The sequence below is a fragment of the Chenopodium album genome, chromosome 2, assembly GCF_948465745.1.
Source record: "Chenopodium album chromosome 2, dcCheAlbu1.1, whole genome shotgun sequence".
Lineage (NCBI taxonomy): Eukaryota > Viridiplantae > Streptophyta > Magnoliopsida > Caryophyllales > Amaranthaceae > Chenopodium > Chenopodium album.
Window position 1 is genome coordinate 58,944,605 of NC_137835.1, and position 18,202 is coordinate 58,962,806.

General features: G+C 37.0%; 1 protein-coding gene across 1 annotated transcript in view; it reads right to left on the reverse strand.

The window, feature by feature from the left end:
* LOC145573466 (PKS-NRPS hybrid synthetase cheA-like) overlaps positions 1-13,580 on the reverse strand; it is a 33,383-nt gene extending 19,803 nt beyond the window's left edge. Inside the window, exons 1-2 of the mRNA XM_081631792.1 lie at positions 13,458-13,580; positions 13,254-13,340 (exon numbers count right to left, since the gene is read on the reverse strand). Coding sequence (XP_081487918.1) covers positions 13,254-13,340; positions 13,458-13,580 — 210 coding nt within the window. The remainder of the gene's footprint in view (positions 1-13,253; positions 13,341-13,457) is intronic.
* Between the last annotated feature and the right edge of the window lie 4,622 nt (positions 13,581-18,202).

Genomic DNA, 18,202 nt, shown 5'->3' on the forward strand with positions numbered 1-18,202 from the left:
ACGGGGAATTGATATCATCGGCAAAATCACTCCCCCAGGAACAGGAGGCCACGAATATATACTAGTAGAAATTGATTACTTCACAAAGTGGGTCGAAGCGCAATCATACGCTAAACTCACTGCAAAACATGTAGCACTCTTTATCGAGAGGAATATTCACTACTACAAAAATGGCCTAAGGAACCACTCCAAAGGCACCATATAATTAAAATATTCGGTTTCTTAGATAAAGAAACCTCAATTGAAAGAAATCCGATTTCTTAGGTAAAAATAAGAAACCGCATAACCATAATTCTGGTTTCTTAGATTCCTATTTAATATTTGATTTTTAAAAAAGGTAATTGTTTAAAAAAAAAAATCTAAATTAAAAACCTAATCTATTTGTAGAAATTAATAACCACCCACCTCCCCCTTATACCGCCGTTCTCCATTTTGTTTCTCAACTTTCATTCCTCCCTCATCTCTATAATTCATCAAAAAAGTTTACTCATTGTTTTCTCAGTCGAAATACTTAATTATTCATCAATTTTATTACTATCTCCAAGCAATTGTTGCACAACTTCTAGATCTCCCTCTTTATCAATGATATTCGTCGTCTCTTGTTCGTCATATTCACCGTCATCTACTCGTTGTGCTATCATACCTATTCGTCTTCCTTCAACCTCTAAACTTGGTAAAAATATTTGTCCATTTAAAATTTAATCATTTTTCATTGATTAATTTATTCTTTCGGTTGAAATTCGCTGAATTTGGCAACCTTAACTTTATACTTAGTTTTTATAATGCTGCATCATCGTATTATTGAATTGCATTTTATTTTTTTTGAATTAGAAGTGTATTGCTGCAATTTTGTTGATACTAGATTATATTGTTTTTATAATTTGATACATATTATATGTTCTTGAATTTGCAGAGAAATGATGTTGAATATGACCAAGCCAGGATGAAAGAGTCATATGTTTTGTTGAAGGAAGCAAAATGTAGAAGATTAATACTAATAAATTAAATTGTTTCAAGTTGGAGGTTGTAATTTGAGTATTATTAGTTACTTAAATTATGTAATTTTTTTGTATTTGTATCACTGTATACTTCATACGAAGAGATTTGTACAATTTTATGCTTAGAATTTTACCATTAATGTTAGATTTTAATTAATCATTCACCTTTGTATTAATCAGAATATACCAGTATTGCGTGTTGAGAACTAATCATGGACGTAGAAAAAAATTTGATTCAGCGTTATTGTTAATTTTTTTTAAAAAAAAAATGGCAAAGAGACTGGTTAATTATATAAGCTGGTTTCTTTGACTGTATCAAAGAAACCGGTGAGCCAAAAATTACGATGCCTTTGTTTCAATAATTTAATGCTTTTTTAGGGACCTAAGAAACCGGATGTCACGTAGAACTGGTCTCTTTGATTAGTCTAAGAAACTGAACAAAAAGTAAGGTCTCTTATGCTAAGAGACCTACTACCTAGGCACCAAACCTTTTTCGGTTTCTTAGCTATATTTTGTCCGGTCTCTTAGGCCATTTTTGTAGTAGTGATTATTTGTCGATATGGAGTCCCACATGAAATGGCAAGTGACAATGTGTGGGGAATAAATTTGAAGCGTTGATCCCACTAGCTTGAACCCCACTGTGATCATACACTAAAGTACGGTGGCGTCCAAAAGGGAAGAAGATAGAGCAAAAGAGTCGCCAACAAGTTTTAGGAACTTGTAAACCGTTCACAGGGTGAAGGTTACACCCCTTAACGATCCAAGAGATCGTCAACTCCATAAGGTCTTGAACCAAATAAGGCTTCGGGGATGAAGGTACAAATCCAACCTAAAAGAGATTGAACCTGCCCTAATAATAGGCCTCTACTTTATTCTGATCATATTCATGTGCGCTTTTTGACTAACATACAATCAATAGGATTAACCCTAAACCTGTTTATCTATGTTGGTTGAATTTAATGCACAAATAAATCTATTATTGGCGATCACTTGAATTATAATTAAATTAACCCTAACAAGATTATTAAATATCTTATTAAGCGTGATTACAAGTACAAATTCCCTTTAAACATGCATAAAAAGCGTGATCAAGCAATAAAAATAAATATCAAGCAACATAATAATCAAAATAAAATTAATCATAACAATAATCATAACAATCATAATTATAACAATTATAATCATAACAATAATTATAAAAATTATAATCATAAATCATAAAGAATAAAGTATAATCATAATAATAATCAAAGCAATAATCATCATAACAATCATAATTATAATAATTATATTAATAAATCATATTAAAGCATAGCAAGATCCTAGGCATGATACTAACCAGATTAATAACAAACCCTAGCATGTCACTAAGCAATAAAAATCAAATCTTTAGCCCTAACATGATACTAACAATCATAAATATTTGGAAGAAAATAGGAAGCATCATAACAATCATATTTAATATTAAAATTACCCTAGACATGATACTAGGAATATCATAATAACAATATAAACATGATTTCTACATCATAATATCAATTAAAACCATTAAAGCACTTACTTTGATGCCTCGTACTCTTTCTATTAACAAAATACACACGTTAGTAACTTCAAGGAAAATAATAACCAAAACAATTAAATTAAATAATTGAAATAGAGATTTGGGACCAAACCCTCAGAAATTAAACCTTACACGCCTAGGGCGAAGGCAACTTCGAACTTGGCTAGATGTTTCTAGATCTTGTGAATGCGAAATTTTTATATTTGAAAAGCAAGGTTTAGAAAAGAGAGAAAGAAAGAGATGGTGAATGATTAAGGAAATCTTAATGAGAATTAACGAATGATTAAGAGAGAATTAGAGAATTAATGATTGCGAATGAAAACTGGTTGTAGGTGAATATAATTGAAAAGCTGGTCGTTGATGATGAAAACGGAGTTTTTAATACGTTATTTATAGAGAAAATCAGCCAAAAAGATAAAATTAACAAAACAAAGTCTGGCGCACGCAAAACGAGATCAAAGCCAGCCATTGGCCATTGGCGCCAGGCGCCAACGTCAACGCTAGGCGCAAATCTTATTTTTGACGCGTTTTCTAAAATCTGATAAATTTTTCCGTACAGGAGGATAAAATCGTATCTTTTCCTCGAAAATGCTTTTTGATTTTAATTAAAACTCTGAAAAGTCAACAAAAGTCAATTTATCAATGCTAATTGAATTAGGAATGAAAAGAACCTTCTAGAAGAATTTAGAAGACTAAAACCATTCCTAATTGCATTAGGAATGATAAATCATATTAGGCCCTCCTCTAGATCATTGGGCCGCATATAAAGCTCAAACCGGGCCCAGTTTGGTAAATTGGCCATAACTTCCTCAATATTCATCGGAATTGGGCTTATAATATATCGTTGGAAAGCTCTTGTCAAGCCCCATCCAACTACACTACTATTGGACCCATATCATGGACCAACCAAACTGGATTGGCTGTTTTCTTAAAATAAGTTTTCAAAAACAGAGAGAAGAGAAAAGAAATTAAAACTATCCGCAACACTAGACTTTCCACACTTTCGCTTCATTCGATTATGATTCCATGTGAAAGGTACTCATCATCGGGTTTGGTTTTGGGGAGACACAAATGGGTGTCTACACAATGGAACTCACTTTCAAGCCGAATGTGAAAAATTGTTACAGAAATATAGCATTCAACATCATCATTCTTCCCCTTATAGACCTCAGGCAAATGGAGCATTCGAGGCAGCTAACAAAAATCTAAAGACTATCATCGTGAAAATGACGGAAAATTATAAAGATTGGCCTGACAAACTTCACTTCGCATTGTGGGGTTACCGCACGTTGATCCGTACATCAACAGGAAATACGCCATTTTCCTTAGTATATGGAATGGATTCCGTACAACATGTCGAACTAGAAATTCCATCACTACGCATCGCGTTAGAGAGTAAACTCGATGAAGTTGAATGGACTAGGGCAAGATATGAAGAGCTAATTTTACTCGATGAAACACGACTAGAAACTCTGCATCACACTCAGTGTTATCAAACTCATATGCTAGGAATTTTAATAAGAAGGTCAAGACAAGAAACATCAAAGTAGGAGACTTGGTGTTAAAAGCATTAAGGAAAAATGTTTTAGATCCAAGGGGAAAATTTAGACCTAATTGGTCTGGACCCTACATTGTCAAAACAATCCTGTTAGGAGGTGCAGCAAAACTAACTGATATGGATGGCAATGAGTTCTCGAACATGACAAATCTTGACCAACTTAAGAAGTACTACCCATAATTACTTGAGTAGGATACTCAAGAGAGCTACGTTTGGCCTGATTCCTTAAGAAAGGATACGTAGGCAACCCTTTACGGGTGCGGCCACTTTATTTTTCAACATACTCGCGTCCCAGAATTAATTAAAAATTCGACAGAAGATCGGCGAATTATCGGCGTCGCAGAGCAAACTCTGGCGCCAGCCAACGACCATCAGCGCCAGTCGACAGCACTGTCGCCTGACGCCAGACTCCTGTGGCTGGCGCCAGTCGCAGATAAGCGGCGCCAATTCACAGCTAAATTCTGGGCATATTTCGGTGTTTTCTGGAAAATTTTCGACTTCCGTACTCGAAGAATTTCTGGAAAATTAATTTGTTTTCGGTTTTCGTTGCTTTAATAAAATAAATTTAAAGTAAATAATTAATTAAAAGCTGAAATTTCATTAATAAAACAAAATTACATTATTGATGGAATTTCAATAAAGCTGAAATAAATTGACTTTAAATAAAAAAATATAAACTAAGTCTAATAATTTGAAATTAAGCAATGCTCCTAATCTTTCTTTTTCTTTCCTAGCCCTTTTCAAATTTTTGTCTGCTTCCTCCTCCTCATCCATAACCTTAGCTAGTAGGTGTAGGGAATAATTTCAAGCCTTTATCCCACTAGCTTGAACCCCACTGTGATCATACACTAAAGTACGGTGGCGTCCAAAAGGGAAGAAGAGAGAGCAAAAGAGTCGCCAACAAGTTTTTAAGGAACTTGTAAACCGTTCATAGGATGAAGGTTACACCCCTTAACGATCCAAGAGATCGTCAGCTCCATAAGGTCATGAACCAAATAAGGGTTCGGGGATGAAGGTACAAATCCAACCTAAAAGAGATTGAACCTGCCCTAATAATAGGCCTCTACTTTATTCTGCTCGTATTCATGTGCGCTTTCTGACTAACATACAATCAATAGGATTAACCCTAAACCTGTTTAATCTATGTTGGTTGAATATTAATGCACAAATAAACTATTATTGGCGATCACTTGAATTATAATCAAATTAAACCTAACAAGATTATTAATATCTTATTAAGCATGATTACAAGTACAAAATTCCCTTTAACATGCATAAAGGCGATCAAGCAATAATAATAAAATATCAAGCAACATAATCAATAATAAATCAATATCATAATAATGTCATCATAATAAAAATAGTAATCATGAATAAAAATAACCATCAAAATAATAATAATAATAATAATAATAATAATAATAATAATAATAATAATAATAATAATAATAATAATAATAATAATAATAATAATAATAATAATAATAATAATAATAATAATAATGATAATTATCAAAAATTATAACAATTATAATCATAATCATGTTCATGTTAATATTAAAGCATAATAAACATAGCAAGATCCTAGGCATGATACTAACAAGATTAATAACAAACCCTAGCATGTCACTAAGCAATAAAAATCAAATCTTTAACCCTAACATGATACTAACAATCATAAATATTAGGAAGAGAATAAAAGGCATCATAGCAATCATATTTAATATTAAAAATACCCTAGACATGATACTAGGAATCAAAATCAATCTAAACATGATTTCTATATCATAATATCAATAAAAACCAATTAAAGCACTTACTTTGATGCCTCGTACCTCTTTCTAATAACAAAATACACACGTTAGTAACTTCAAGGAAAATAATAAACAAAACAATTAAATTAAATAATTGAAAGAGAGATTTGGGACCAAACCCTCAGAAATTAAACCTTTCACGTCTAGGGCGAAGGCAACTTCGAATATGGCTAGGTGTTTCTAGATCTTGTGAATGCGGAATTTTGTATGAAAACACAAAGTTTTTTAAAAGAAAGAAAGAAAGAGATGAATGAATTAAAGAATGCTAATTAAAACTTGTGAATGAGGAGAATTAGTGAATGATAGATGTAGATGATTATCGGTGGGAATTGGTGAATGAAACCGGAGTTTTTAATACGATATTTATAGAGAAAATCGGCCAAAAAGATAAAATAAACAAAACAGAGTCTAACGGCTCAGAAAACAGAGCTGGCGCCAACCCTGGCTAGCTGGCGCCAGAAACCAACACTAGCGCCAGGCACCAAGGCATGGGGTTAGGCGCCAAGCCTGATGCCAACGCGTTTTCGAAAATCCGATAAGTTTACCGTACTGGAGGATAAAATCATATAATTTCTTCGAAAATGCTATTTGATTTTGATTAGAACTCTGAAAAGTCAACAAAAGTCAATTTATCAATGCTAATTGAATTAGGAATGAAAAGAACCTTCTAGAAGATTCTAGAAGACTAAAACCATTCCTAATTGCATTAGGAATGATAAATCATATTAGGCCCTCCCCTAGATCATTGGGCCGTACATAAAGCTCAAACCGGGCCCAGTTTGGTAAATTGGCCATAACTTCCTCAATATTCATCGGAATTGGGCTTATAATATATCGTTGGAAAGGTCTTTGCAAGCCCCATCAAACTACACTACTATTGAACCCATATTATGGACCAACCAAACTGGACTGGTTGTTTTCTTAAAAATAAGTTTTCAAAAACAGAGAGAAGATAAAAGAAATAAAAACTTTTCGCAACACTAGACTTTCCACACTTTCGCTTCATTCGATTATGATTCGACGTGAAAGGTACTCATCACTGGGTTTGGTTTTGGGGAGACACAAATTAGTGTCTACAGTAGGCATCCTTTAGAGGACCTACATTCAATCATAGAGTAGATAGTTTCGCCTTCAGCTAGGACTCCATGCTTCTTTTCTACCCAAACCTTTTTATCTGTGGTGTCAGCTTTCCTTTTTCCCTTATCTTTTGTAGTACTTTTATTCCTATGCATTGCAGGTGTTTTGAATTCAACTCTTTCACCTAAGCGTTCCTTTGCAGGAATCACCCTGTCACCTAGACGACTCTTCACATCAGTTTTACCCTAATCTTTCTTCACGTCCTTTGAAGGTTTTCTCAGTAACCACTTCTTCACATCATTGGGCAAGGAAGGAGGAACCTTTTGGGTAATTACTTCCCATAAAGGTCTAGTACTCAAATAAGCATCAAATCTGTCTACTTCCTAGGAGACAGGGAACTCGTAGGGAGGACGAAGATCTCTGAAAGGAATATTCTGAAGTAAGTCGTATTGTCTTTTTACCCTGCAGGGATAGTAATAAGTCATACGAGACAAACTTGGAAGACGGCAGAAAGGTTGCTTGTTAACACCAACCATCCTTTCTATTTTCCACCATGGGATGACCCACTTGATAGCAAAATTGCGAGATTCGAAGACCCTTCTCCACTCATGGCGCCCCATTTTTGAGAAGCGTTTCTTCCTCCTCACGAAGCAATTTGGAGTGTACTTGTCAATGTTGTCCGGAGGGCTAATTAATTCTAGCCTTTCCATTAGCCACATCTGTAAAAAAATTGCAATGCAAATAAATTATTATTACTATACAAAAATATATTTTTGATTTCTGTAATTAAAAATATTATTTTTCTACCTGTAATAAAATTGGAGAGCCTCGAAAAGATGATTTTGGGTTCCTTTTCAATTCATCAAGACTAATCATAGTCTCTCCAACTATCAATGGCATTGGATTTCTCCCCGATTCAATTTGTTCTAGTACGGTGGTTATAATTGATTGACCCTCATTATTTTTACCACTACTAAGGAAAAATTGATTAAGCATGCAAAATAAGAAAGCCCTTCTTCTATAAATATGAAAAGATTCAGAAAGAGGTTTATCAAAATAATGGCGAGCAAATTCTTTCAAATTAACTATGTTGCCATCTACTATTTTTGATAGATCCCTTTCTTTTAAATTGAAGAAGCGTTCAAAATCTTTTTAATAATATGCATCTATTCTAGGGATTACTATGAGGTCTATTGCAGGGAAACCTAAAATAGCACCAAATTCTTCCGGCAAAGAGTTAACTTCATCATACCCTATTCTAAAGCAATGAGTATCAACATTCCAATATTCTAGAGCGGTATGAATGAAACCTAAGTCAAGATCTACCCCTTTGATACCATACATTCCCCCCAAGTGAAACAAATCTAATTCTTTTCTTTCTTTGGCATTAAGAGACTGACGCCATTCATGGGTGTATTGGGTAAAAGTTTTGGTGACTAGAGACATGATATTATTTTTCTAAGGCCAAGAATTATTTTATTTGCTGAAATTATGAAAAGAATCGGCTGGGCAGGGGGCTATTTATGCACGAATTAGGAGCAGTTTTAATCGGGATAGAATACGGAGTCAGCGCTACTTGGCGCTAGCCGCCGCGATTGGCGTCAGACGCCAAAGCTTGGTGCCACACGCTAAGTGTAGCGCCTGGCGCTACATCCAATTGCGTGGTGCCAGCTGGTGCCAATTTGCCACGTCTTACGCGCTTTCTAAAACCGCGTTTTTACCTTAATTCGAGTCTACTAATGACTTTACGACTCCCTTATCTTTTCCTAAACATCTTTTTATTCTTTTTTTAATTAATATAGCTATTATATTAATTATAATATTCATTTTTGGATTTTTATTTAAACTAATTTCCAAGTTTTTTTATAAACCCAAGTTTTTTTTTAGTTGCCTTTTCCTTTTTTCATTTTTCTTTTTGGGGGAGAAAGTCGGATACCCTCCATCAATAATAAAAATGTTGGAATTTTTGCGCAAAATTACTTGTCACACTTTCTTGCACACACAAACATGCACATAATAATATAAATAAAAAATGAAAAAAAAATGATAATAAAATAAACTAATAATAGTATATATATACAAAATATGTCTAAAAAATGAGTCTAACTAAAAGGCAAAGTTCTATACAAAGTCAAAATAAAAAAAGCACAGGAACAAACTACGGTGCCGGGGGGAGTACACCCATCATCTCGTAAAACTGCGCCGTACGAGGAGTAACCTCTCCACCAGCTCCGGCTCCAGCTCCAGTCTCCGCAGGAGGAGGAAAACTCAACGTGGGTCCACTCCACCCAAGATCAACCTTAGGCTGAGGCTGCGGAGGTTTCTGCGATGACGAGCCAACCTCGTACATCCCACCACCTCTAAGAGCCGAGGTAGCCTCTCCTTGGCCTACCAGTGCAGCATGAGCACCCTCAGAAGAAGAACCCGAGCCCTCCGCAACATCGGCACGGGCAGCCTTAGAGCGACCGCCTCTACCCCCTGACGTAGTACGGCGACGCCTCGAGCTAGAACTCGCCGGATCCCTCCGCACCTCAGGTCTCGTACGTGTATGAGAAGCAATAGGTTGACCCTGCAAAAAGAATTAAATCAAAAACAAGGCAAAATTGAAGCGGTAATGCAAAAACACATGAAAGAAAGACTACCTCCTGGACGGCATCGTCTCGACGGCAGGTAGCCGCATTCCTCATCCGGACGAGCTGGCTCCGGAAGGCATCTATACATCGTGCCATCGCCGAAACCGCCTCGCTCGAGAACTATCAAAGAAATAAGTCAGTAAACATGCATAATATACACGGACAAAAGTTGCAAATAAATAAGCTTACTCGAGTCTGGTGGCGAGGAATCGACCGCTCTATGAAGCGCTCGTCCTCAGGAGCCGGAGGAATCATCTCCTCGATCGGCCCGTATGTCCCCTGGTAATGGATAGACATACGGGGTGGCACGAACTCAGCAACATCGTCCTAATAAAGCAAAACAAAATCAGTAAAGCGTTACTCGGGGGCTACTTAATGAAAGGTAAAAGCAGAAAAATCGTACCGCCACATCCTCTACCGGTACAGGAACTGGAGCTAACAACGGTAGTAGCTCCTCCGCATAGCATCGCCCGGGGATCGTGCAAGACCTCCAAGGAGTACCACCTCCCTCTGACATGCTCAACAACCTCGCGGCGTCAAAAATGTGACGTGGTGGAGGAGCAGGAATGACAATAACATCGGAGGAATGCTGTCTAGCAACCCTCTCTCCCAAGTATGCGATCGCTCCATAAGTCCCTAGGAAATAGTGACGCTCAGCAGAATACTGTGCGGCTAACCCAGGGACTTCCAAGCCAACCTATGGCCTGTACACCACCTCAGGCTCCTGCAAAGAGCATCAATAAGGCAAGGATTTGTCTAGAGCACCACAAAAATGGCAAATAAGAAAAAATCGTACCGCGATGATCTAGTCTCGGACATATGTAGTGGACATCCCCACATGGCGACTGCCCCAAGAAGCACTCATTGGAAACCCGCGCGGCGACAGTCTCGCCGGCGCAGCAGAAGGGAAGTACTCGTAGAACCAGATCTACAAGGAGTTAAAATTATCAGCAAGTGCTAGCTAAATGTTGAGCTAAACTTTATAGGGAATAATGTTTACCTCTACAACCCTCCAAAAGCCGGACAAAGCAACATTCGTCCCAAAGGACCGGTGTCGACACGAGTCCCTTAGCGCACGAATGAAGTCATCATAGGTCAAGCTGGCCCAGTCATAAGTCCCGATCCAATGTAGATCGCGGACAGCAGGAAGGTAGTAAAGTAGTGCCCTACTACCCTTGTCAGAGGAGAACGTCCCCGACAACAAAATAAGCGCAAAGATGCGCACCCGCTGCTCTCGGGTGGTCGCATCATCATCGAAAGCCGCTTCCAAAGTCGAGTGGCGAATCCCCCTAGCACTGAACTGAGACGACTCGACCTCAGCTCGGGCCCGAATGGTAATCGGCCCCAATAGCTCCTCGACCTCGGGAGAAAAGACGTCGATCCCACTGTCGAACGGCAGTGGCACAGAGCTGAACTCCAATCCTGTGATGAGACTGAAGTCGATAGGAGTGACCATCATCTCACCCCAGGGAAAGTGGAAAGTGTTGGTGGTGTCACGCGCTACGTGGTGACCCCCACTGGAGGAAACCATCGCCTCGGAGGTCTCAAACAACGCAGCAAGACCGCAAGACTCCTATAGGAGTCTCGTATCAGCGTCCCTGGCGATGTACATCTTGTCACTAGTAGAAAAAGGCTTATTTGCGTCGCTCATTTATAGTGTATTTGCGTCGCTTCTATGAGCGACGCAAATGACTTTTGAGTCATTTGCGTCGCTCCTAGGCGCGACGCAAATAAGAGTCATTTGCGTCGCTCCTTTATAAAGGAGCGATGCAAATGACTTTTTTGATAAACTTATTTTTTTGTCATTTGCGTCGCTCCTTTATAAATAAGCGACGCAAATGACTTTTCTGATAAACTTATTTTTTGTCATTTGCGTCACTCTTTTATAAAGGAGCGACGCAAATGACTTTTCTGATTAACTTATTTTTTGTTATTTGCGTCACTTCTTTATAAAAGAGCGACGCAAATGACTTTTCTGATAAACTTATTTTTAGTCATTTGCGTCGCTCCTTTATAAACAAGCGACGCAAATGACTCTTCAGATAAACTTTTTTTGTTATTTGCGTCGCTCCTTTATAAACAAGTGACGCAAATGACTCTTCCAATTAACTTATTTTTTGTTATTTGCGTCACTTGTTTATATAGGAGTGACGCAAATGACTGAGTAGACAATACAAAACTGCTGTATTTGCGTCACTTGTTTGTTTAATGAGTGACGCAAATGAGGTGAATTTTTTTTTTTTTAATTATAATATAATAATTGCCTTGTATATGTTTGTAGTACCTGTTTTCCTAGGTATAAAGTAATATGCTAACGCTAATATAATTGAAATTAAAATGCAATATTATTGAATAATGCAAATGTAAATTTCGGCAGAGTCTCCTTTGTAATTTGGCCTACCCATAAAATTGGGAATGACGGCATTATATTAACAACCTGTCCAATAATTTACATCTCAATATCATAGACATTATACTCATCATCCCAACACCAATTAACCAAATTACTTCATTTCAAGCCTATAATCCAAAACAAGAGTCAAACATGCGCTAAGTGGTAAATCTAAAGTTCAACATTACATATAAAATACTCTGCCCAAATATCTCGGATCTCATTTATCTCCTCCTCGGTGTACGGTGTAGTTCTTGAAAAATCCTATCAACACAACAAATATACAAGAGGAAAGTTTTAATTCAAGATTGTAGCTAACATCAAATTGTATTTATCAAACAAAAATGAAATATTTGACAACTCATACCTGAATAAGATCTTCATTGCTATGGTGATGTTCAAGTATTTCGTACATATAACGCATGACGTAGTAGCCACACTCACGTCCACCCAATTGTTGAGGACACTACATGTAATATATTTGTAAGTTGAATTAAATTGCTATACTTCAATTATTAAGAAACTAAAAGTTAGGGTAAGAAATTAAGGTAACCTGTCCCAAATGCCATGTCAATTTACTTCCCCTAGATTGTCCACTTAATGCCTTAAAACTTCGAAAAGCACTACACATTTGAAGAACAGTCCCAAATCGGGAAATAGTGAGCCATGATCTTCTTAGACCCAAAACAATTCAAGTAGTTATCACCTAAATGAGATAGAACATTCAAGAACAGTCCCAAACCGGGGACTATTCAAGACTTACTCCTAATGAGTAAGCCCTGAACGGGTATCTAAGCCAATGATGCAAGTATTATTGCAATTCCAATCAATTATATCACAATTAAAAATCTCATACAATTCACAATCATTATACCAACCAGAACAAATAAGTTAATATTGCAAAGAATGGTTCAGATATATATACCACAAGTGAAGACAATCTCGTATGCGTACTACCTCCTTAATCGTTTGTCCACAACCAGAACCTCGAGCAACTTGTGGAATTCACTTCCGCATAATTAAGAATCTGCCATAAAAAATTACATATATTAAACCAACATAGTTGATTCAACTTAATCAGCCATGTGACATAAAAGTTGTTATTCGGCATTGCTTATTAGCCAATCATGGTGTAAAACTTGAAGACCTGAAACGAGTGTTAAATGCTAGGTCCAACTTAATCTGCCATGTGAAATAAATGCTAGAGCAATAAGACATACCGAATCAATGTTATACATTGCCAATGCGACTCCAGGCCCTTTAAAGTCGTGTACATCATGATCCTTTCCAGTTTCCATCCTCTGGGACTGCATGATAATAAAATCCACTTATCAAGGATTATATTATATTCTGTAGACAGTGATTTACCTGTGCTGCTTTCCTACTGAGAATTGACTATAAAATGCAGACACAATTAAAGAGACCACAGGGTCTAAATTCATACCGAATATCAATTTAAGCTTTCCAAGACCTGGGATGAGTGTATCAGTGGCTTGATATTGATCACCAAAAGCATGTCTGCCAATACAAAAGAAGCCAAAGGACATGAGTGACAGTGTTATGATTTAAAAGAGCATGACAGTAAGAACGATTTGAAAGGCAAATAAACATACCAGAAACAATCCTAGGAATGTTCTTACACAAGATTGGCTCACGGAAAACAGTCCCTACAAAAACTAGGGTTAATAATTCCTTCTTCAAAAACCAATCATATGCCAAACAAGAGCGGTTAAATAAGGAACCACATACGGAGTAATACATAAGCTGAGTTTGCCTACTGCCTTGCCAAGCACCAACTCACTAACAAATCAGTATCAGATTTGCCAGTTTTAAGAGAGGTAGCCAAAACAGAAAACTTTGATTGGAAAAACAGTCAAGGAAACTGGAAACTAGTTTTAAGATAACTCCATTAGCATTCAATGGACTAAATCCAACCAGCTTATCTTTTAAGATTCCTAATAATTAGATGGACTAAAATGGATGATGATACTCCAATATCACGTACCCAACGCCTTTTCCTCTTTTCACTTTATAGTTCCTAGTCTTTTATAAAGTAATGGAGAAAATATAAAGCTAACCATTTGTCCACGCTTAGAGCCACTGTTTTATCAACCCAACATAGCACACTTTTCACAAGCATCAGTTCTGAAACTGAAATTTGTGGCATACTTGGTAGTATATAAAACTCTGCCCCTTCAAATACCCACCAGTTAAAATAATTAAACCCATAATTAACAACCAAGTTTTGATTAATTTTCCTACACTACTATCACATGCAACATCTACATGCATGATTATTTCTAGTATTCTGTAAATTGAATTTTGTAACTGGAAATTATTTCACTTGTTTGGGTGTTTAACAGGCTATATGCTCAAATTGCAGTAACGGAGTTATAGTAATTAAATTATCCTACCATATGTAAAGACGGCGAAAGCGGAATTCTGGGTACACCCATCCATAATTATTCCAAGAAAGTTCTCTTGGGCAATTTATCAGTCAATTTAAGTACATACATTTCCAATTTTCAATGCAATTAGCCAAGAATTATTATGTGTATTCCATTATCAGATGACCTAGTAATTGTGTTCTTAATTATTATTATGTGTATTATAATTATTATTATGACTGAAATTATAAAAATTCAATTAAATCTGCCATATAATTTCTAATTAGTGAACTAACACTAAACTTGAAATTAAACTAAGTCATTGTTCAAGTTAAATGCTACATTCTATCTACCATCAAAAGATTGAACATAAATAGAAGCAATCTTACCATAGGTGAACTTGATTTCAAAAATTCAACAATGTCGAGCCGAAATCGATTTTTGGGGGCGAAATTAAGCGATTTTTCCACTCAAAAATTCAAAAATTCAACATTGTTGTAATTTGCTTGAACTTCCTCTGGTTTTTGGGGGCGAAAATTCAGCGATTTTTCCACTCGAAAATTTCAGTTATTGCTCGAATTTTTTCAGCAGGATTTTTAATTGAATTTTTTGGGGTTTCTAGGGTTCGAATTCGTATGGAATTGAGTACATTTTTTGCTCGAAATGGGGGATTTTTGGTCGAAAATAATCAATTTTTCTGGGGTTTAAGGATTCGAATTAATTAGGGTTTTTGGTCTAAATTTTTGCTCGAAATTGCTCGGATTTGCTGCCGATTATGGGTGTTGAACTTGATTGCGATTTTGGATGTTGAATTTGCTGGGGAATTGCAGTTTTTTGGGCGAATTTGTGGGTGTTTTTTGGGCAAATTTTTTGGATTGAAGGGTCGATTTTGGATGTTGAATTTGTTGCAACTCTGTTTTTTTCTTTATGTTTAGTGAATTAGTGAAAGGTAGGCGTGAAAAGCTAAGGTCAAAAAGAATAACCTAAAGTGCAACAGAGTTATTTGCGTCACTTTATAATAAAAATGCGACGCAAATAACAAAATCTGAAATGCTGAAAATTTGTTATTTGCGTCGCTCATTTATTAAAGGAGTGACGCAATTTATTCACTGCCTTATTTGCGTTGCTTGTCAGTAAATGCGTGACGCAAATAAGTTTATTATTTGCGTCGTTTCAATAAATAGAAGCGACGCAAATGATAGAAGGCTAACATACACTTGTTTTTTGCGTCGCTTCTTTAATAACAAGCGACGCAAATAACTTTAAAGGAGGGTAAAAATACACATTTGCTTCGTTCTTTAGAATGAATGACGCAAATATGGCGACGCAAATGAGCCTTTTTCTACTAGTGTGTACAGGTCGCCTAAACCGTCACAGTCGGAACCGTGACAGCGCGTCCTCCCGACAGTGATGCCCCGTCTCACCCTCTCAAAAATGTGGTGGACGGGGGCAAAGAACAAGGTCCGCTCATCCCACTCGGGGAGTCGACCAAGCGAAGTGGACGGTGCGGCGTCGTCCTCCACGGGCTCGAGCTCCCGTCGAGTGTCTCGGGACCGTGAACCAGAGCCTCGCTGTCTAGCCATGCTACATTGTGCAGAATTATCATAAATTAAGGTTCTATAGTATCTAAGGTTCGCCTAGCCGCATGATACTATGTTCGCAAAAAAGAGAGTACGTAGTACTAAAACAGAGCAAATTCAAATTGAGCATATACGGCATTTTTCAAGCAATCAAACAATTTCTTTCAATACTATAGTAATTATTGTGACAAATTGGACAAGAATTGCTAGCAAAAACATCAAGAACAAGTCACATTGCATTCCCGACCTTAAGAGGTCCAACAATGGCAATTTGCTCATTTCTTCACCAAATTGAGTCAAACAAGTCTCAAATTACTCCCAAGGCAATATATAAACATAATCAAGCAATTTCATGGCATAAAATTTGATAAATAAAGAGAATTAAGCATTCTAAATTTCGAAATTTCATGAAATTCGAATATAAACATGTGTAAAATTCATAAAAACCGGTGTGAGTTTGAAGAAAACTTACATAGATCGGGAAAATGGATGAAAAGAGCTTTGATTTGCAACAAATTTGAGTGAATTCGGTTGAGAAACGAGCAAGAACGAAGCAATTGAAGTTCTGCGATTTTTCGAGCAAAGCACGGCGAACAAAACAGCGACAATGAAAAAGAAAGGGGTATTTAAGGAAAATCCCGTTCTGGCGCCAAGCGCTAGGCTTTGGCGTCAAAAATCAGGCTTGGCGCCAATCCCAGCGCCTGGCGCTAAGGCCAGTTGTGTGGCGCTGATGCTTTTTCAGCGGCGCCAGGACACTCAGCCACTCAGTGGGGTTGTTCTACCTTTTTGCAACATATTTTGGGTTCCTTGGTACGCAAGTTAGCCCCTCTAAGCAATTTGACACGATTTTTTAGTAATCGGCTTGATTGCACAAGGTGATTGACCTGATGAAAGATCGTCTCACTTAGCTTAAAGCGCCTAAGCATTGGCTCATTAATAAAAGGCACCGACATAGTGGTTCATTCGCAAAAGGCACTGACGTACAGATTCAAAGAAACGAAAGCGCTGACGTACATGCATAGCAGGAGCAAAGTTCAAGCGAGCTTTTAAAGATCGACAGGCGGAGATCTTCGGTAATTTTCTTTGGAAAATTATCGCAACAAATGAGGATAGCTTCAAGCGAGGATATCTTCGGCAACATTCCCTGGCTTGCGGAGAGTTGTCACAAACAACTGAAGGTAATTTCAAGCGAAGTTGTCTTCGACCATGTTCCCTTAGACGTGGAAGATGGTCATAAAGCGGAAGAAGATTGTTTCAAGCGAAGCAATTTTCGATAGTATTCCCTTGGATGTGGAATATTATCAATGCGGAAAAGGATTGTTTCAAGCGAAACAATCTTCGATAATATTCCCTTGGACGTGGAATATTATCATAACGGGAAAGGATCGTTTCAAGCGAAGCAGTCTTCTATATTGGAAGCAGTTACAAGCGTAGCAGTTTTCAAGCGGGACGACATTCTCTGGGCAGGAGGTCATTAAAACAACAGCAAAGCAGCAGCTGTAGACACCTAAAAATGTCTCCCCAAATCCAAACCCGATGATGAACAACCTTTCACCGCCATTATTAGTTGGGTGGAGTATTTAATCTTGGAGTGCTTAAATCCATATTTCCATTTCATAAACCAACCCAATTCCTAGCCCATTTCCCCAAACCATAACTTATTTTCCTCTTTTCGTGCCTTTAAACCCAAAATAATTCATTTCGTGTCCATTAAAATCATTCATTTCGTGTCCTTTTTATAAAAACGTTTAATCCAATTTATTTTGGTCCATAATCTGGGTCCAATGATTGAATAATTAGATGGGGTTTTAAAAGAGCTTTCCAACGATATATTATAAGCCCAAATCCGAGTTATAATGAATAAGCTAAGTTATGGCCAAAATATTAAACCGAGCCCAAACCGAACCTAAGCCCACCTTACTTACAACCCAATGATCATGTAGAGGGTCCAAATGATTTAATCCCAATCCTAAACCAATTAGGATTAATTAGAAGCTTTTATAAGTTTCTAAAAGATCTTAATTATCCTTTCTTGATTCTTCGACCCTCTTTTTTCCCTATAAATAGAGGTCATATCACCCCTTTTCCAATCATCAACAAGATTGATCATCAAATAATTCTCTTCTCCCTCTTTAGCGTAAATACTAGCCTCCCCATTCTTTCACTATTTCTTCCTTTAAGCACTCCAAGGAGTCCATATAA